The sequence below is a fragment of the Microchirus variegatus genome (genome assembly GCF_963457635.1).
Source record: "Microchirus variegatus genome assembly, chromosome: 6".
In the NCBI taxonomy this organism is placed as follows: domain Eukaryota; kingdom Metazoa; phylum Chordata; class Actinopteri; order Pleuronectiformes; family Soleidae; genus Microchirus; species Microchirus variegatus.
The window spans coordinates 18,222,635-18,244,300 of record NC_139807.1 but is presented as its reverse complement, the minus strand read 5'-3'; the positions used below and the strand labels follow the sequence as shown (position 1 = coordinate 18,244,300).

General features: G+C 40.6%; 1 protein-coding gene across 1 annotated transcript in view; it reads left to right on the top strand.

The window, feature by feature from the left end:
• Positions 1-7,175: 7,175 nt before the first annotated feature.
• Positions 7,176-21,666, top strand: part of gpc3 (glypican 3) — a gene marked incomplete at both ends in the record, with an annotated part of 119,971 nt that continues 105,480 nt past the window's right edge. The window contains 2 exons of the mRNA XM_083890724.1: positions 7,176-7,332; positions 17,959-18,120. Of these exons, the coding sequence (XP_083746850.1) occupies positions 7,176-7,332; positions 17,959-18,120 (319 nt within the window). The remainder of the gene's footprint in view (positions 7,333-17,958; positions 18,121-21,666) is intronic.

Genomic DNA, 21,666 nt, shown 5'->3' with positions numbered 1-21,666 from the left:
GTAAAATTGTAAAAGCATTCATGACAATAAAACTTTATTGCAATTATTTTTTTTTTGGTTTTGCTTCAGCTTCCGTGACTTTGTCGGTGACTTTGTCATGGGCAGGAGCTGGTGTCGGGTTCACACACTGCTTTCTGCACCGACACTGACATCTGCCTGACTTTGTCTTGATGTGCTGGTACATGTAGTTTGACGTCATGTAGACACTGTCACTGATCCAACTAATGTCAATATCATCAGCCGCAAGTGGATTGGATGAACTTTCAGTTTCAATGCTACTCTGTACAAACATTTCTTGGGGGGTGTTTTGTATGTTTAAGCAACTTGTTACAACCGAAATTAATCAGCGCTTCTGTTTGGGTTAGGTAGTCAGACATGTACTCGGCTAAATGTCACATAGACAATTCTGAGGAAACTGTATTCTTTTGCTCAGAAAAATACCCACCATAACTAATAGATGAAGTCTCCTGCACATCAGCTTTTGATGAACTGTGCTATATCTTCTCTCGTGTAACCATGACCCCATGCTAACAATCTTTCAAAGGTAATTCTGAGGATCTTTTTCTCCTCTCCGTCAACTGAATAGGTTATACTTGCCCTCTGTCAAGAGTTATGGTTGCACTCTAAAGGGGTTCAGACTATTATTTGTAGAAAATAAGGACCTTGGGCTCTGACAAAGTCTGGCAACCACTCTTCATTTATTGTGTCATTGACTTAAATGAAAGATAGTAGGTTATAAAAAAAAAAACATTATTAGTTGCTGTGCCTGTAAAACCTGTCGTTTCACTGCAGCATGTAGAAAGTACGTTAAACATTTTAGATATACGTCCAAGTCAGACAATGTAGCAGCATGAGTAGTTTGTCATTATTGCCTGTAAACAACGTGTGATTTGAAGTGTAAACACTGACAATGTTTTCATGGACAACAACATTCCAATATGAAGCAGATGAGGAAAGAGCAGGGGTCTGCAACCTGTGGCTCCCTGTAGCTTTGAAAGAAAAAAAAAAGATTTCATTTAAATATTTGTCTTTCAAAGTGAACGTTTTCATATTTTGTCAACTAAAAATGTGCGTCTCCGTCTGTGTCAAACGTGTTCTATAAAAACCTCTTTAAACTCAATAGACCTGTGTTTGAAATATGGAAAACCAATCTCACATTTGGATACACATACAGTAATTGTGCCAGCATGTTTTGAGCAGCATGAGCTACATAAAAGCCAATCATTATTTTATTTGGGACACTTTTCTTTTTTGTATTTCTTAAATTAAACTAATGCAACAAATGTTAGTTATAAAACTTTATACATGATGTTATCTTCCCTTTATGGGTCAAGTAGGTTTTGCAGCTCCAGATTAATTAGATTTGGGTCAAAATGGCTCTTCTGGTACTAAACCAGGGGTCTGCAACCCTTCTGCAGTGGCTTCTTGTAAAAATATTTATTTTATTATTATTTTCCATTTTCCTCTATCAAAGTGAACATCTCTTATTTAGAGATCAAGGTGATAAATAAAAGTGTTTTAATCTTTTTAATAATTTCCACAAAAGGCATAATTTTGTATTTTATTTCATTTTAAAGTGATAGATTATTTTTCAAACGTGTGCAACATTTGCAATGACAACACGTTTACATCTCGTCACAAGTATAAACTTATATGTACCTACCCCATTCCTGTTGCACACTGCTTTATCCAATCATGAAATATTGACATATTTGAGGTATTTTATACAATGTCTGGCTTTAAACATGACCGTTTCCATTTTCTCCACTTTATAAAAGGTTATAAACATCAGTTTTCTTTTTAAAAGTTTGTAATGAAACAAACTCATTGTTTTATATAAAGTATATCTAGTATAAAAAACGTGATGAATTGTGTTTGAGTGGACAGGGAACATAAATGGCTCTTTTCATACTAAAGGTTGCAGACCCCTGTCATAGACAATACGTTGTACTTGGATGAGGAATAGTTTTAGCAGATTAAGTGGCACAGTAAACTGAATCCATGAATTTAGTTTTACCATGTTGGCATGCATATCATAGGATCTGCTGGTTTTGAACCAAAACATGTCCTCACTAATTAAAAAAAACCCTCATATTTGTCCAAAATGAGCTGAGTGAGATGAACCCTCCTCTTTTACCAGCAGCAGCCTCCAGCAGAGCAAATACAACCCAATGAAATGAATGAAGTCAAAGGGTGTAGCTGCAATATTCTCCCACTTCAACTGCAGCCAATCACAGGCCGCAGACGTGGAGAGAAGGCAGCATGGGAAAATAGGTTAAAGTTCACTCCGGGAAGGAGGCAAGTGAGGCTAAACTGTGACTGCACCACCGCGTCCACACAGCCGGGGACGGGATTCAAAACCTGTGAAGGTGGAGCTCTGACTTACAACAAGGAAAAGTATGAGTGAGTGAGTGCATGTGAGGCGGGATGACTGCAGACTTCTGCAGACTCTGATCCTCACATGTGGGGGCAGGTTTACTGGGGTCACAGGTCACGAGCCTGCTGGGGTTTCTTTGGCCAGCGCCGCGTTGAGTGGAGGAGCGGGATGTGTTCATAACAGCAGTCTGTCTGCACAGATGATCACTCTGAGGAGAGGAGTTCTGCAAGAAGACGCAGCACATCGACACACACACACACACACACAGAAGGAGAAGAAGAAGGGGAGACAGAGATTGATAGAAGGTTAACAAACCGTGTTTGTGAGGGTTAGGATGAGATCAGAGGAAGACGGTCGTGTCTCCTCCTTCCCCCACCCCCACAAAGAGAGGAAAACCAACAAAAAGGAAGGAAAGAAAGAAGGGATGCGCTCACGCTAACATGCGTGTAAAACAAGTGTTGTGTGCAAAAGGACACGCGCGAGGACTGAGGTACGTAGTTCCGTGTAGTTTGTTTGTAATAACTGTGTTTTTAAAAAGAAAAAAAAAAGTCTGTTAGTGTTTGTGCTTCTGCTTCTACTGAGAAACTGAGAGTAAACATCCCGTATGAAAGCATGTGGTCACGCTCGCGCCTAAAGTGTTGTTGATCATTAAAGTTGTGCAAACACCAAACACACACCAATGTGTTTAAGTTATTTAGTCAAATGCAAATATGCACGAGACCAGTTGCTTTTAAAGTTTGTAAAACACTTTTTTTCGTGTTGCTCGTGTGGGTTTCTGTTGTTTTGGGTTTACTCACAATATTGTGGTTTGTTTATGCAGGAGTCTGTGTGTGTGTGTGTGGTGGCACGTTACTCTTTTTCAAGTTCTTCTTTAATTATAATAATGATTATGTCACTATTTACAATAAGAATATTAGTATTAATGATGATAATAATAATAATAATAGCTGTGTTTATAGGCTTACCAGCCACGCTGCTCTGTTACGTAGTTGAATCAAAGGCGGATGTGATCATCACGCATTTTTTAATCGACGTTAGTCGACGCAATAAGTTTCATCATCACGATGATGATGACGCTGTTGGCGCCACTTTCAGACGCTGCACGCGGTGCGTTCTCAGCGCCTTCTTTGTTTTTACATCACTGCAGTAAAAAGTGACCTGTTTCAGATCATCGTAGACGGAAATAAGAAGTGATTTTAGTGCAAGAAAGTTTGAAATGATCTTTGTTCTTTTAGTGGATTTAGTTAAACCTTTTTAACTGTTGTTACTTGGACATAAATCACAGTTTTCAGAGAGTGATCAGTGTCCACGTGTCTCCTCACTGAGACCTGAGGTGAACTTACTCACTAATGATAACTACTTTATTATCTAGCATCCCAACATTAAAACTGTTAACTGCTTCTAACATTGTGGCAGACTGAAATATATAAACATTAATAATGTGATTGAGGACTTAAAATGTTGTTTTCCATTGTTTCAGTTTGGCCAACTTTCAGAGCGGAATTCTTTGTGGTTTATATGCTTTAAAATTAACAGTTGTGTTTATGAACACACTTATTTATTCTTAAAGTTTAAAGGAGCAGGTTAAAGGTGCAGTAAGATCTGATCATAGCTAATCAGCATCATGTCACTGCAAAGAAAACAAACACAGACTTGAGGTAAAATTGTTCTGCTGCCTCTTGTTTTAAAGGTACAATGTGTCAATTTGAGCCTTACACTAAAACTAAGTGTAGTTTGTCCTTTGTGGGCTTCTGTAAAACCAGGGTATTCCAAAATGGCGGCTTCGGTAGAGCTGACCCAGCTCCTGATATATGTAAATTATAAATGCTCATTCTGAGGAACAATTTATACAATGAAGTGATTGTACACTTATATAATATTAAGTACAATTTTATTTTCAATATCTACCAAATGAAAAATAATTAACTGAGATTTTACAAACTGGACCTTTAAAACTCCTCTCTTAAATGTGTGGACGACAGTGTGCTTTAGATTTATTTGATGCCGACTCCATGATTGTGTAATCGCCAGACATCAGGATATGATATTGATTTATGATTTTTAAGATATTTAAGTCAAAAAATTGCAAAGATTTGCAGAATCATATTGCGTTATACTCACACAACAGCTCTGGTGAGAATGACCACTTGGCACCACCTAGTGGACTGAGAAGTCAATACACATTTTTAAAATACACAAGTTTATTTGTAACACCAGCTAAAAAAAACGATACTTGGTGATATATATTGCCACTCAGAATACTGATTTTTATTGTTTTATGATGTTTCCTCACAGTATAAAAACACCTTCACGCTACAGTGAGTTACAGGATCATGTTTAATCAGTTGTTGTTGTGTTTCAGATGGTCCAGACTGGAGGTGTCGTTCCTGGGGCGAGTACATCAGCCTCCTCCATCTCCTCTTTACGGTTCTCCAGCTAAGGTGCATCTAGTGTAGTTAGTGAAGTAACTCAGTATCTACTGCCCTAGTTGCTCCTTCAGGCTGGAGGGCTTGTTATTCAGGATGTGTACTGTATATCTTTTTAATGACACTTCCCCTAAAGGATTCTTGTGATTAAATGCTTCATGTCTTTCTTTTAATAACATTTATAACAGGTGTCTCAAACTCAAATAACCTAGGGGCCACTGAGTGTCCAGTTTGGTCAGCAGGAGACCGGGTTACGTGAAAGCCTTTTGAGAAAGAGAGTATTTTGCATCATTTCATAATAAAGGTGTTTGTTTCGATATGGAGTGACAAATAGTTCACGATTTCAATGTATTTGTGATGCAAAATTAATCTATTATTGATAAAAAACAACTCATCATAACTTCATATTAGGTTGGGCTGCATGACTTTGTTTGGGGGGCCACGAGTTTGAGACCTCCGCTTTATACATTTCAGCTCTCCATGTCTGTATGTGTTTTTATTCTAAGAAATATTCACTGCAAAATTGGCGATTTAAGCAGAAAGTGTCCCTGTGTGGACGAGACGTCTCCAGTGGAACAATTGAGTCAGTAATTCAAGGTTTGAAGGTGTTTTGTATAAACAGGAAGTTGTTGTTGTGCGACGCTTGTTTACGTCCCTCTCAGTGTGTGTTTGACTTAGCAGTTCAAAAGTGCTCACAGTGCAGGTAGTTCACACTCATCTACTGCAGTTTGTGCACTTCAGGTACTGCTGGTCTCCTCCTCCTCCTGCACCATCACTATCACTGTGTAACAGCCTCAGACTGAGTTACAAGAGTCTGAAGATAATCCTTTAATTGTCCCAAAACTGGGCAACTTTACAATGTCAGGTGAAAGTCATCTGGGTTTACAGGGAGTTTTGTTGGTTTGCTCTCAGCTTCTGTCAGTCTCTGCTGTGCAAATCCATGCAAAGCTCCTTGTTTCCCAGACACACACTCAAAATAAAGAGATTTGCTGTCTTTTTTTTTTACTGCTGTTTCAAGCGTTGATGAACACTTAAACATCTAAATCTCTCCTTCAGCTGAGGCAAGAAGAGAGCAGCTGCTGTTATTTTTATTTTTTTTATTTTTTTTTACCCCACTCCACTGCAGACGCGTTTGACTCAACAGGCATTATGTTTCCTTGACACCGCTGTCTGTCTGGTTGTCTTCGGGTGGATGCATCCGCAATTTCATGACTTGACACATTGAAAGAAATTGCACAGTATCCATCTGCAATCTGCCAGATGTTGGGAACAGCCACACGTTTCTAGGCGGTGTACATTTTCTTTTAGAGGGAACATGTTTATTTTTCCTCTGATTTAATGAGCGTTTTCTAGTCTGCAGTCAGAGTGAGTTACAGTCTCTTCCTCTGTGGTGTCTGATGTGCACATTCACCGCTAGATGGCACCAGTTCAGCTTAATTGGCCCTTGGAGCTGAGAGTAAGTTAAATATATCCACTTAAATATCTGTGCACTTAAGGTTTGAGAGGCTTTAGCACTAAATGTTCTCAGTATTTTTTATATTTCGGTATTTTTTATATGTCTACATCTTCCTAGCCTTCTGTTTCCCTTGTATTAAAATGTGAATATACATAAATATGCATTTAAAAGTGTAAAATGAGGTGCAGCCAGTTAATGTTACTGGTTTAATGGATTATTGAGGATGTGTTTGTACCAATTAAGTTCTTCAGAATGTGATTTCTCTGAATAATAAAACACCATTATCTTATATGTGCCGTGTATGTTTTATTTACATTATAATGTATATGTACAAACACAGTGGCCACACGCACGCCTCTGTTGTGTGAGTACAGAACTACTGTGGCCTAATTGCATCCCATAACGTATAGTGGGTTATCCATCTAACATGACAGCATCTCGAGCCTCGTGGTGCACCACACGAATCCCCCTCTTTACATCATCACTCCCGCAGCCACACAGGACCGATGTATCTGCTCACATCACTATATAACACGAGAGCGGGGATCTTTACACGCGCAGGTCCACGGCGTGGCGCGCGATTCTTGAGTGCGCGCACACGAAGCTCTTAGTCTGTGCAGGTCTTTCTCAGAGCCGGGTCTGAGGTAAAAGAGGGACTCAGTCAGAACTTCTTAACGCCGGGGGAGAGCTTCACCAAGAGCCGGAGCTTTCCAGGTGGACGAAGAAGTGAAGGAGAGAATAAAGAAGAAGAAGAGGAGCGGAAGGATGCTGAGCCGAGCCGATCCAGGAGCCACAGCGTCACCTCTTCATCACCAGCGCGGGATCCTCCACTAACTTTTAATCTGCTCAAGTTAATTTCATCCGTTTGTTTATTTATTCCGTCCCGTCCCTCTCAGTGCTCGCCTGCCTGCCTGTCATGGTTGCTTCGTCGCGCCACAGCGCGCTCTTCCTGTGCGCCTTCCTCCAGCTCTTCTCTCTGCCCTGCGGACAGGTGTTAAACTGCCAGGAGGTGCGCACCATGTTCCAGACTCTGCACCCGGGCTCCAAGTGGGTCCCCGAAACCCCGGTGTCAGGTAAATGTCCTCACATTCATGCTCCCAGTCAAAAGTGTGTCTTTGTGCTTTACGCACACTATGTCTGTTAAATGTATGCTTCTTGATGATAAAGTTGATATATGCAATTTCAGCTAGAGCTGAAAACACTGCTTTGTTCTGCTGAAACAAATCCTTAAACAACAACAACAACAAAAAAATCAAGGCTGCTGACATCCAACCCACACCATCACACACACGTTTGTGCAGCTACTCTTCTCGGGACACTGCATTGACTTTTATTTATTTGGTACGCCTAAACAAAGAGTAATACCTAACCCTAACCATAACCAGTTAATAACTCTGACCTTAACCAAACCACAACTCAGCCCTAGATTTAACCAGCGTTACTTCAGAAATGAGATTCTGCCTCATTCGGACCAAGGTCAGTGTTTTATATTTTATACCAGAAAATGTACACACACACACGCACACGCACACACACACACACACACACACACACACACACACACACACACACACACACACACACACACACACACACACACACACCATCCATCCCTCTGGCTAATAACATTTACTAACCTGCTGTGATAAATCGACTGGCCATGACGATTATAGCTTGTTATAAGTGCAGGTTGATTTACATAAACCACACGTTAACAAACCTACACGGTCGATTTGTTCTATTGATCCAGTTTTACAGCCAAGTAACGTCTCCTCTAACCCAGCTTTGATTTGCTCAGTGTTCAGGTGTTTGTCCTGTGTGTGTGTGTTTGAATGTGCTGCTAAGTTTGAGGTGTGATGGAGTTCACTCCATGCAGAGAGAAAGATCAGCACTCTACCTGCGTGAGGGCTGATTTATGATCCAGGCTGGTTTCTTGGCAGCGTCTCCTCCTCTGCCACATTGTCACAGAATTCTGATTAACGGTGTGATATGAAATGTGACCGTGCACGCCGAGAAAACTGTTTTGTTAAAGAAGCAATTATCCCAGCTGGGTGATTACAGTTCCCCGGAGCTCAAATGTCACTGACTTTGTTTTTGATGAGTAAGGTGTCAAAGTGAATTTGGGTGAGACTGCTCATGGTCTTTGTGTGATAGAAAAACAACTCCCCGCTCCACAACACAGCACATCTGTGTGCTGCTGGAGCCTGTTGCATCCATTCTGATTCAGTACATAAAGGGAGATCCCTCTCATGTGGCTGATCACAGCCAGCTGTAAATGTTAATTGGGTGTTTTAGTGTCATGTCAGCAGTGGGAAGAGCTCCAGGTGAACTGTTCTCTCCCCGTTCACTCTTCGGAGAGAGTGTGCAGGAGTGCAACCAATCGCAACATGCTTCAATCAAACAGCAGGAGAGACGTGGAATGCACTTTTAAGCATGATTTGGTCACGCTCCCTTGGCCACGTATTAATCTGCCAACTGTGGGCGCATTCAGCTCCAACCAGCGCAGTGAGCTTCATGCATAAGTCTTCAGTCACACACCCTCCATCAATACACCATCGAGCCTTTTATCTGCCGGAGAGAGAGTCGACCTAACAGGCCGGGAGAAACACACACAGTCTGCTTTTTCATGACTTTAGAGGACCTTACATGGACCATAACTACTGCTGGTCCAACCTTAACCCTAACTTCCTCCTAACCATACAACATGTCTGTGCCTTAACATAATGGTAAAACTTTAGATTAGGGAGCACATATTCACCATTAACTAGGTGCTTACTAACATAAGTAGCATACTCGCCCTTTATTAGTAAATATAAAGCACATATTAAAGGTGCCATATGTAAGAATGTGGCCAAAAACGGTTACTACATTCAAATTCAAAATACCGAGGTCTTTTAGGTTTCGTTTTCTGACGTAACTGGCAACCCGTGGTTGCTCGGCAGTTGAGACTCTACTGACTGCAATGATTGGTAGACAGCGGTAGGTGGCGCCACATGCCAAAACATGATTTCAAAACATAAACATGATTTGCAGTCTGCAAATATTTTGTCTGTACTGTTGTTGTTGGTGAGTTCAGTTTGTTATATGAACATTATTCCTGAGTCTCTGTGACATATTAGGAGGATTTTATGGCCAGTTGCTTTAGATTTATTACATAATGCACCTTTAACACCTTATGTAGGAAAAATCTTAATTCATTTCATAATAGAGGAAGAATAAAGTTATGTAGAATAAGGTGTTCATACGTGCTTAATGATTACTAATAAAGGGTTAGTATGCTACTTATATACGTTAGTAAGCACCTAGTTGATGATGAATATGTCTTCCCCGAATCTAAAGTGTTATCAACATAATTTAAATTATGGGGACTTTCTTTTTGTCCCGATAATGTGACTGTGTAAACCAGGGCTTCTCAATCCATGACCTGTTTTCTTTGTTTCCCTGCTCCAACACACCTAATTTAACTGATCAGCTCATCAGTAAGCACTGCAGAAGCCTGATAACGACGATGTGTTGGAGCGAGGAAACATGTACGGCAGTGGGTCCTCAGGAACAGGATAGAGAAACCCTGGTGTAAACAGAGTTAGGTTTATGGATCTCCATTCATTTGGACAGCCTATTCAAAGCCTCATCCCAAACTCTAACCATAAAGAGTTCATGACTAACCTTTAACTTAACCACAATTCAAATCTCAGCCTTACACTTCATCAGAAATTAGGTCCTGCCTCATTGTGGTCTCCATGAGCACTACTGGTCCTGAGAAGGACCAGAAGAACACACACGCACACAGACACAGAGACACAGGAAAATCAATTCACTAGTGAGCCAAAAGACATCCATCCTGGTCCAGTTAAGGCATAGTTTGATTTACACATTCCCCTGATACCAGTGGATGCTCATTTCCAGAGTCACTGTGGATTGTATAGGTGAGATGTTTGTGCAGATCGTGACTCATGGTAAAGCACTGATTCATGCATGTGCAAGGAAGACTTTCCTTCTCATTTCTCAAATGATAACGCGTTCGTTCTCTCAGTCGCACTTTTGAATAAAATACCTGATCATTGATTTATCAGCCTGTTACTGCGGGTGATGAAATCAGTGGTGATTGCTTTAAAACTGCAAATTAGTGCACTGTAGAAAATGTTTTTAAGAGACACTAAAGCACAGACAGAGACACTTAGCTACCGTACATCTAAAATAATTGGAAGGCCTGTTTTATTCAATTTACTGTATGTAATTACCTTCATTTGCTCAATATATTTCTGCACTATTTTTCAAAAAGATCAGAAGCAAACTAATGTTTAACCAAATGTTGAAGTGCACTTATTGTGAGTCACTTTGGATAAAAGCATCTGCTAAATGACTGTAATGTAATGTAATGTAATATTTACAGAAAACAAAATGGTTGATTATACAATAGGATTCCATTCGATAAAAAAATAGATATTGACAGCAATGTGTTAATGTGAGGAATCCAACAAACAATATTGTTAAAAATATGATGTGAGTGTGTTTTCCATTTCAGTTAGTCTAAAATTAGAACATGTTTATCAACTTTTATTAACTTCTCAAATGTCATATTATCACCTGACCAACTTTAAACATGTATATTTTATGCATTTTATGGATTATTCTTGTAACGAGTATGTAAAAAAACAGAGGACCAGACGTATAGTTTTGACATTAGTATATTTTTTGGGCTTTTTATTGCCTTTAATAAAAAGATAGTCAAGTTGAGATAGACAGGAAATGGGGAACATCATGCAGGAAAGGGCTGCCCAATGCAGGATTTGAACCGCGGTCGCCTGCAGTGAGGACTATAGCCTCAACACGGGACAGCAGCTCTACCAAGTGAGCTATATGCCACTCTGCAGAGACTGAAATGTGACATAAACTAACAAATAAACAGACAAACCAAACTGAACCATGTGAAGACAGTGAGGAGCTCAGGGACAATCAAACGAGGCACAGGTGAAACCCATCAGGGCAGGGCTGACAATCAGGGAAGCAGAAGGGGACGAGGCACACGAGGAGAAACAGGAAGCAAAGGAAACAGGAATTAAAAACTCAAGGTAAAGAAAAACAGCAAAAAGTCCACACTGACTAAATGTTCAAAAGAAAACTAAAATCCAGCATCATATGTGCATTTGAACAGGGAGGGTTACAACATGTTTGCTTGGTCTCAGGACGATATATTTAGGGAAAGGTCAGAGGTTAAGTATTATTAAGGAATGTTGACCGACGTGTTAATGTCAGCGTCTTCTCCAGATGTCATATTGCTGTGTTTTTCAGTCAGACATTTTTAGTTTGTAAGCTCGGCTGCCAGGAATAGTTTTGTGATATGTTGTTGCAGAAAGAGCCAGGAATATTGGGTCATGCTGACCCAGAGTCTGCTTCCATCTGCTTGTTCCACACAGGGATAGTCACATACACTTGTGCATAAATATGGGTTGAAACATTTGGGGAGGGCGGCTAATCTGACTTGAGCTCCACTGCTCTGTAGCCTGTAAGTAAAGCTTTGCATCACATTTAATGCTGTAATATTTCACGTGTGTCTTAATTGTCCGTTATTTTCTCCATTTTAAGACGGACTTAAAAAAATTACGAGACACATCTATTCCCACTACAGGTATTGGCACTGGGAGTAAAATAACGCAGAAATGAAACACATTAAAGTGAAGCCTTATAGTCCCACAGCGATCTCAGGGCCTCCCTTTATGAAGCACTGCAGTAAAAAGAGAATGGGATGTGATTTCAGGAGTCTGAGCCAAAACAAAGACCTGTAAATAAAAGAGGAGATGATGGATTTATCACATGCAAAATGATCTTTTGAATCAGAAGAAAAAAACAACAATCACAAACACAGTTTTGGATTTGGTTTTTCCCTCTCTTGAGTTGTATGAATTATTTTCAGATTATAAATACATAATCAGGCAAAAATAGAGGATGATCTAAGAAGACAAACAGTTTATTGTAGCACGAGCATCTTGTTTCTGTCCCTCTCGTCTTCGGACGTTTCTAACCCTCCTCAATCCTCTCGAGGCCTCCTACAGGAGTTCTTGCCTCGGCTGGAATAATATAGTATTGATTGTTTTTCAGTGTGTGCGCGCTGAATAGTTCCATTTCCAAAAGGTTACAGCGTGAACAATAATCATGTTCCCCGCTTTCATTCCTTCCAACATGTGATAACACATTCTGTTTTTTTTCATTGTCATTCTGCATCTTCACATACTGGAGGTAAACGAAAAGAAGATAAGACAGTGTTTTATTATTTTCAAAGGCTCACAGGCTATTTCTAAATAAATTGTTTCTTTTTACAAACAAAAATGTGGCTCTCCAGAAATGTTTCCAGTGTTTATATATATTTATATATATATATGTCCTCCAATGACATACTTCTCCATCATGAATGATCCTTTACAACATTCAAGCATTGTATTAAAAAGTTGAAAATTAATATCATTTATGAGACGGAGTTAAGGGCCAGTAAATGCAGTGTAGGTACGATTTCCATAAATCGCAGCTCTTCCACTTCTTTTGTTTGACAAAGCATGAAATATGCAGCTCCTTCTCTTAAATTTGGTATCCATGTAGTCGTATTTGCCTCAATTATAATATATCCTTGTCATTAATTCATACAGAATAGAAGTCGCCCGGTCGTCAGTTACGTATATCAACTGTAATTATTCTGAACTTTGCACTCGCAAAAGAATTTGGCATGCGAATGCGAAGCAGAGCCTCGATTGTAACACCAGATATTTATTGAGGCATAGAGCAAATGAGAGATTGATGAAATTAAATGTAGAGAAAGGCTAGCTGTGATTTAACTGGGGAAGTATAACTCTCTCTCTCTCTCTGTATCACTCTCTCTTTTTTCTCTGTGTGTGGTTGGGAGATGTGAAGTAGCCTGCACTGATATGGAGCATTATGTGGGGGAGGTGGCTGATTCAGGGAGATGTCCTGAGGAACACAGAGCGGATTTCTAATATCACTGCATGTGGTGCCAGGGGAGTGAAACCAGTAAAAGAAAACAACAACTCAAGTTTTCTCTCCACCAGCATGATTCAGGAGACATGAGAGCAAACGGAGAAGCAGCATCACAGCGGCGATGTGAAGAGTCAAAACCCCACACGGTTGTAGGAGTAGTACCACTAGTCTTTGTAGTGGCTGTTGCTGTGGGTGGTTCTAGTGTCTGAAGGCGAAGCGGAGGCTGCGGTGTCAGTTCACGCCGTCCAGTTGCGTGTGCTAGAAGGACACGGGCAGAGCCGAGCACCTTTCCGCGGGACACGAGAGTGAAAGCATCATCAGCATCAGCAGCGGTTTTTAGTGGAGGACGTGGAGAATTATCTCACCACAGCAACTCACCTCTTTCATATGAGGAGGCCTCTGGCTACATCCATGCTACAAAAACACTGTTTTTTAGATAAAGGAGAATTGTGTCCAGTTGAGCTTTCAGCTGAATATCAGACGTCATTTGCATTAATACTAAAAAGTAGACTTGCTGGTGTGAAGAGAACACTGATTCTCTGAGGAAGTACCAGAAGGGAACAAAAACAATGGAAAGTAAGAGCAAGGATTTCTGTTATGGGACCAACACTGACATCATGTGAAACTGTGGTTTGTTTCGAAGGTCATACGCGAGTTATGGTCATTAAGAAATTATGAATGTGGGTAACCTTGATTTCAAAGGTCTCTGTGAACGCCCAAACAAACACAAATGGAGCACTGTTTTCAAACTTCTATGTTTTCAGGGCTTGAAACGCTGGGCTAATGCGGTCGGCAGGTGAATCCAGAGCAGGATTAATGCACTGTTGAGCAAAAAGTAGAACTAGTATTGGTGTAGTCGTAGATTCACTTTTAATAAAAAAGCATGAGGTGATGGCTGCTGTTTACTTTGATAGAAAATCCTGCAGGTTTTCACCTGTAAGCGACTGTGAGCTCAGTCTTTTATAGGTCTGATTTTCCTCCAAAAAAGAAAAGGTCCTGTGGTCTCCTCAGTAATAGCTGCAGGGTCAGGTCACGCTGGCTTGTTGTTTGTCATAAAACACCAAACAAAGACCAAACACTTCTTCTGTTTTAATGACACCAAACACAACTGATAAGTGGATCCATTTGACCCGTGGCAAGAGCTCTTTTTTGTCTAATTAAGCAGGTACTTGTGTTTTGTTTAATCAGTTTTCTGAAAAATCCAGCATCCCTTTTTAATGAAAGGCCCTTGTGTTTTGTGCACACCGTGAAAAAAAAAAAAACCCTCTTTCACATTCATGCTTCCAGCTTTCAGAATTATTGCTTCATCAAACAACTTCTAAAGTAGAGCAGTGCAAAGCACTAAAAATACTTGAAACAATTGTAATCCCCAGCAGCTAATGATGTTATTATTCCTTAGGTTGGTTGTAAATTGCAGTATAGTCGTATTGTCTCTACAAAGTGACACAGACTTATTTTGCCCTGGAGAGGAAGTCATGGATTCCCACATGCTTCCACTTGACAGCGGTAGCTCATGTATAATTTATGCTCATAATGAACAGCTTTTAAGATATTCTATATCTTAAAACAACTTGTTTTCCTACCGTGGTCTCCAAAATTAAGCTTACATGGTGATCTCTTTCTAATTGGTGCAGGGAAACTCAGCGTAGACTCAGAGTTTTGTGGCTGTCTCCGTAGCGCCGGCTTGTTGAAGTCCCCGAGCTTGTTAGAGATGTGAGCACAGCGAGTTGTCTTGTCGCGTTCGCAGGACTGTTCCAGCAGCTGCTGGAGTTTTCACCCCGTGGCATTTTGACTCAAACTTTCTGTCTTGAGAGAAGCAGCTCAGGACTGTCAGATAAGGCAGTGACAAAGTGAAGGGCAATCAATGTCTCCTTTAAAAGGCATTCAAAGACCTTGAGTCTCATGGAAACTGCAGCTGTTGTGCATGTTGAATTGTCTGGCTTCACCGTTTCACAGTATTGACTGTGAAAGTGCGTAATAATTTAAATGCGTCACCTTGAGCTGAGATTGTGTGTTTGGGAAATTTACATCTAAATTGCTCTGCGCTCACACCTTGTCTTTCTTCATTTTGCTTGAGAGAATTGGCCACCAGGACACAAATAAAGACTAATTAAGCATTAACGCACGGATAGAAAGGTGCTCTCAGTGCCTGATGGCTATTAAGCTCAAGGAAGGTGAAGTGAAACAATTCAGTGCAAAACTGCACAGATGACAAGAAATTAAGAAAAAAAAAAGCAAGGGGAGGAAATAGAGAGCTGAGCCTAAAGCAGAAAAGAAAAGTAAGAAGCTTATTCCCAAAGGATCTGTCAGTCACAGAGAAGGCTTTATTTAGACAGTGTGATTTCATTATTTTTGAAAGTCAATGGGGAATTATTTCCCAAGCTGAATCCTTCACTTATTCTACACCACGCTGTAACTTCTCTAATGAAACACATTTATCATCCGCAAAACGACAAATGTGCACATGAAACTATCTGTTTTGCCAAAGATAATTGCTAAATCCCCATCTCACCTCACCTGCGGTGCTATTGACAGCTTAATAATTTTGCCCCCGCAGTCTGAAATTAACTTGATCTTATCTGTCAGGAGTCTTTTGTCGTTATTGATTTAAGATATTAAGCCTGTCAGTTTGCATACAAAAGGTGCTTTCTGACAGTCTCATTGTCTGTTTCCCTCACTCACACTGTGCACCTTAAAGCCTGATGGGTGTCAGGACTGAGCTGAAGCCTTTCTCACTTTGACTCCCCGCAGTACTTATTAATTATCAGGACTGTCACTCTGTCACTTATCGTGCTAGTTTAACTTCCCTCCATGCCTGCTGGCGTCGGAGCTCTGTTTCTGTAAATCCATTGTTTGAAGATCTCAAAGAGACAAAGCCGGTGGAGATTCTCACATCGTGATAAAACCCAGAGTCTCCACAAAAGCATTTTTGTCGCGCTGGTGATCAAGACCTTTCTGATATATGTACACTTACAGCCCGAGCCCTCCCTCCAAATGAATCTCTCTGCTCTTCATCCCACGCACCACAAGCAGCTAAAGCTGGCAGATTCCCCTGACATTTGTTTACCGTGCCATCAATCAGGCCCTTGTCACGATGCCTCTCAGGCAGCAGATCCTGCAGACGACTCCTCGGCACAGCTTGCCATGTTACTATTGCAGCCGCACGGGACAGAAAGACAGAGAGGAGGAATCACCAAGGAGAGGGATTTTCACCGGAGCTCCTCTTTGTATTTAAACATCAGGTGTTTTTGTCCTATTTGTGTCTATCTCGACATCATTTTAAAGAATTGATTTGGGAATAAAGTGAGCATTTATGTCTTGTGTACAAAAAGTTCTGATTCCACCGGTAATTTCTGTTTTTGACTCGGAAAAGTCTTTCATGAAGAGGTTGTTGCATAAAAAAACCCCATTAGTTTTTTCTTTTAAGACTTTTTATAATAGAGGTCATGCATTCATGCAGACAGTGTTTTCATTGAGCTTGTACGTGCATGTTCATGTTTTAAAATGAGTAGCTCTTTTTAAAACATGTCCTTCAATCTGTGATCACAAATAACGGCAGTTCATTCACCATCGCAGCTGCACCAGCTGAGGGTCCTTCTCTATCCTTGATCAGACTTTATCTTCCTCCTGCTGAAAAAATTGATTTCTTTATTTCTTTCCTTTTGGTTTGTTCTTTGACGTGGTTGTGTAAGGCTACAACTCCCCAAACAAAGAAGAGCTGAAAATCCAATTATTTTTCATTTGTGTAAACAACCATTAGTGTCTGTGGCCAGGTGAAAAAATGTTGTTTCTTCACTTTTAATATTACTCATGGTTGTTTTTGCTATGTCATGTAATGTGTGTGTTTATGCTGCGTTCCAGAGCCCATCCAAACAAATGGGATGTGGGACTTATCCTACCTTAATTGTACTAGCTCCTACTTCAAAGCGTTCCAGCAATCGAAGTCGAATGTTAGAAAACATGGATGATCGCGGCGCTTTAGATTTATGTTTGAAGAGGCATTTTGACTGTCAGCAATTCAGTCTACTTACATAAACATGTAAGCCATATATGTAAAAGCGATACATATAACGTCATGAGTATACTTTTACCATAGCCCTACATATCTTCATGCTAATGGATAACAACAACGACATAATTTCACGCCATAACAAGTTATAAAATCGCTGTGTCTAAAACAAGTCTATACAGAGAAAAGTAAAGTTTATAGCCTATTAATGTGACTCCATGGGAGCCGCCATTATTCTCTGACGTCATTTTGGCGAGTAGGAGGTCCCACTTCAACAGGCATTCCAGTGCACTTTTTCTCGTTGGAGGTAGGATAAGTCCAACTGGTTTGGATGGGCTCTGGAACGCAGCATTAGTCTGTATCCTGACTGCTTCCTGCCTCCATCTTTGCACCTAAAAAGTAAAACCATTTTTGATCCTTGGTGTGAAACATTCAGCCTTGTGTGGTCGTAAAGTTGTTGGTGTTGACCAAACTCATCACAAATGACTCATCAATTTATTTTTGACTCCAGCCGTGTTAAATAACACAGTGTCACAATGATCACCTCATTTAGGCTGCATGTAAAATCAGTCTGCGGCGTTTAGCACACTGAGGATGCTGCTGAATCTTTTTGTGTGAGGAAAAAAAGTAGGTTTCTACAAACAAAAGTGTCTTTTTCCGGCTCACTGACACTCCTGTTCTTTTTGTGCTGATTTCCTGCCAGGTTCGGATCTGCAGGTTTGCCAAACAAAAGGACCGACCTGCTGTTCCAAGAAGATGGAGGAGCGGTATCAGGTAGCCGCACGCAGCAACATGGAGTCGGGTCTGCAGGTTGTCAGCGCTCAACTCAAACGCCTCATAATCCAGAATGCTGCTATATTCCAAGGTAAGCAGTGGGTTATGGTTGTTTTTTTAAGTTAAAACGATCTCATACTTTCAAACTCATAATGATGCCCTCAAATCAACACAGTCTGTGTATTACTTTCTTGGCCTCATATCCCTGTTCACGTCAGCAGCTCTCTCCTCAAAACAGTGAGTCATATATGAATAAAGTAAAAACATAATACATGCTGACAGGGATGAGACGTTCAGCTGCTGTTCCACTAAATGTTAGAATAGCACAGATGCGTAGGCCTGCGTGGTGTGAGCGACTTCACATGTAGTGTGGTTGTTGGTGGCAGACATTTAGCTCCAGAGAGTGACAACCTCCTGAGATGTCGGCGGTGATGACTGTCATTCACCGAGAGTGAGAAACGCCAGCGACAGCAGTGGATGTGGAAACCACTCACAGAGGAGAGGTCAGAGGAGACTCGCTCGTTCAAGCCAACAGATATATTTGAGATAACAGCTCTGTGATGTGAAATCTAGCAAAAGCTGTGGTTTAACTCTGTCTGTTGAGAAGGAGAAGATGATTCAGGAGGCTGTTTGTTAAAAGAAATGGTAATAATGAAATGACAATGGTGGAGCAGATACAAAAAAAGTGACAAATCAGCAAGTCCTTGCTGTGGGGAACTGGCTGCTGGAGGGTAAATGAAATCACAACTTTAGCAAACACTGAATAACTAAATGTCATCAAAATGGTCAGTCCACGTGTCATTGTCATTTATCCATGTCAACAACAGCATGTCAGCACCTACTGTGTATGTCAAAGTCTACGCGCAGTACACAATGTGTGACCCCGTCGACCTCCTATGCTCCAGTTAAAAAAAAAATCTTAGATTGGATAGAATGTAGGATCAGGTACTTATGTGTAAAACACCAGACTGACGCTGACACAGCCCCTTATCTTAAACCATCCATCGTCTACCACTTTATCCTCCACACGAGGGTAAAGCTGGTGCCAATCCCAGCTGACATGTGTCGAAAAGTAGGGTGTATCCTGGACAAGCCCATCACAGGGCCACAGACAAACAACCATCTACTGTCACACTCACTGTCAATTTAGAGTGTCCACTTTGCCCATTTCCCAAATCGGCATGTTTTTGGACTGTGGGAGGAAACTGGAGAACCTGGAGAAAAGGCCATGCCCACACAGGGAGAACACGCAAACTCCATGCAGAAAGACCCTTGTTTCCGATCAGGTCATGAACCCGGGTCTTCTTGCTGCCCTTATTTTAATATGAATTGAAATGTACGTGTGACCGGGAGGCATGCACACCCAAAATGATATTCAATTCTTTTAAAAACCGTATTGGCCAGTTTGCAGAACTTTTTGTTTCTGACAGAATTAGAGGGCTAAAAAGTTGTTCAAATAAAGCAACAGTGAAATGGATGACGTAAAATCTTAAAGTAAGATTATAGTGCAGTCATATGAACAACAATTGCTGTGTAATCTCCCTTTAACATCTGATGTTTAGCATTTGTTCTGTTCACCCCACATGCTGTGTTCAGAGGAGAGCAGCAGCTCTGTTTACTGTCTCACGGTTTCCACTTGGAGAGATGTGTGGACTCACTGGGGCCAACTTTTTTTTTTGCCAACGCACACTCCTGGGTAGTGAAATGCAGCACCATCCTGACATGCTAATTAAAACTTGAGGTTTAATGGGGACCGAGGGGTTTGACTTGGTTGTTACACACTAACTATGTTAGAGACTGCTGCTGTGGTTTGGCTGCAGTTTCCAAGAAGGGGTTCGATACTAATTGCTTTAGCATAGGACTTGAGAGAACTCTCCAAACAGCCTGCGGACTCGAATCCTTTTAACATCCTGGTCTTATCTGTTTCCATCTACTTCGTTTTTATCCTCTCACTCTCTTCTCCTCTCTTCTTCTCTGTCTCTAGCTCCCTCAGACCCCGTCATCCTCCCTCTCCATCTCTGTCTTACTCATTCAACTTTCTTTCTCCGTCTGTCTTTCTTTCTCTCTCTGTCTGTCTTTCCCTCTCGTGTTCGGGCTACTATTGGGAATTGAGTGCATGCCATGTTTGCAGTATTCTTTGCTGCTCTCTCTCTCTCTTTTCTTCAACATTCACTTTTGCTGGAGATCAAAGGGCTTCCCTCTTCCACTCCTCTATCTCCCATCTCTCAGCGCTCCCCCTTTCTCCTGCAGCTCCACCTGCACTGCTCTGCTTTCTCAAGCCTCCGACTACACCAGAGGTTTCCACCCTTTTGAAGTCAACTTCTCCAAACAATAGAAAAAGTAAAAGCTCTTCCTGTCTTTGCTTTTTAAGCAGTGATATGACAGGCAGCTTTACATTAGCCCTCTTCAAGATCAATACCAGGAAATAGGTAAGGCATTAGGAATTTCTAATGATGCGTGGCTCTCATATGCTATTTGGCAATCTAATGAGCCTTAGCTGATCTCTTTATAGTATACCAGGGAAATACTATGTAATGGATAAATGGCAGCATCCACTTCGATGTGTGACAGACTCTTGGATTTCATTTTGATTCACATTAGCGAGATGATAACACCATCTTCCCCCGCGTGCTGTGATCACGCCTCGTGTTCAGTGGCCTGATGTTGTCAATTTCGTTCCGAATGAGAATGTGCAAACCTGTGCAGGATGCTCATCTTTAAATCATATTTTTTAAATGAGGCACTGGTCTTGGGCATGCTGGGAATTTAATTTAGTAAATAAATTATGGAGTCCAATATTTCTGAAAACTTTATTAGTATGTGATGCAGCAATTCGCATAACCTGCCGCATGTTTTTAATGCAGAATTGGCATCAAGGAAAATATAAGAAAACTTAAAGAGGCACTCGACGGATTTTTACATGCAAGGTCAGTACAATCAGTACAAGATCAACACTACCAGTATCAGGCAGATTAGTAACAACACTTACTACTTTACTAATAACTCATCAGCAAAAGTTACATATTACTTTACATTATTCTCTTGTTTGTGCAAGGAGCATAATTATATATGGTTAAGATCTTTGGTTTGAACCTAAGCCTAAATTCTTTTGCAAAATATTTGGTTGCAAAAAACAATCATAACATTATAAAATAATTAGACCATAATTTTTTCCCATTTGTTTGTAGAAAGCAGTTTTAAATTAAACATAGTACATATCTCTAGACCAACTGCAACTTACTGATGAAAACATCTCACAATATTTAGCAATATTATATAATCTTTCAAAACATTGGTGCTGTTCCAAATTGATGGTCGTGCTTATTCGTAATTAAAAATATTATCAAGAATAAGTGTCATTTCTGGGGATTTAGTTTGCAAATTGCCTGATTCGTCTAATTCATTTTACAATAACATGAAATCAAAAGGTATGAACCTTTGTTTAGTTAATGATTGAAACAAAAACTCTTGAGTAACAGGCGCTTTTCAACATGTCTGTGTTTTACACCATAGTGAGAACGATGCCACAAGGACAGTTTTTCTTGTAAACCCTCTGTAATACTTCCCTGATTCCAGGGCATTATACTAAGACTGAGACTCAGCTGACTGAGGCACATATTTGTTTGTGTTGTGGGTA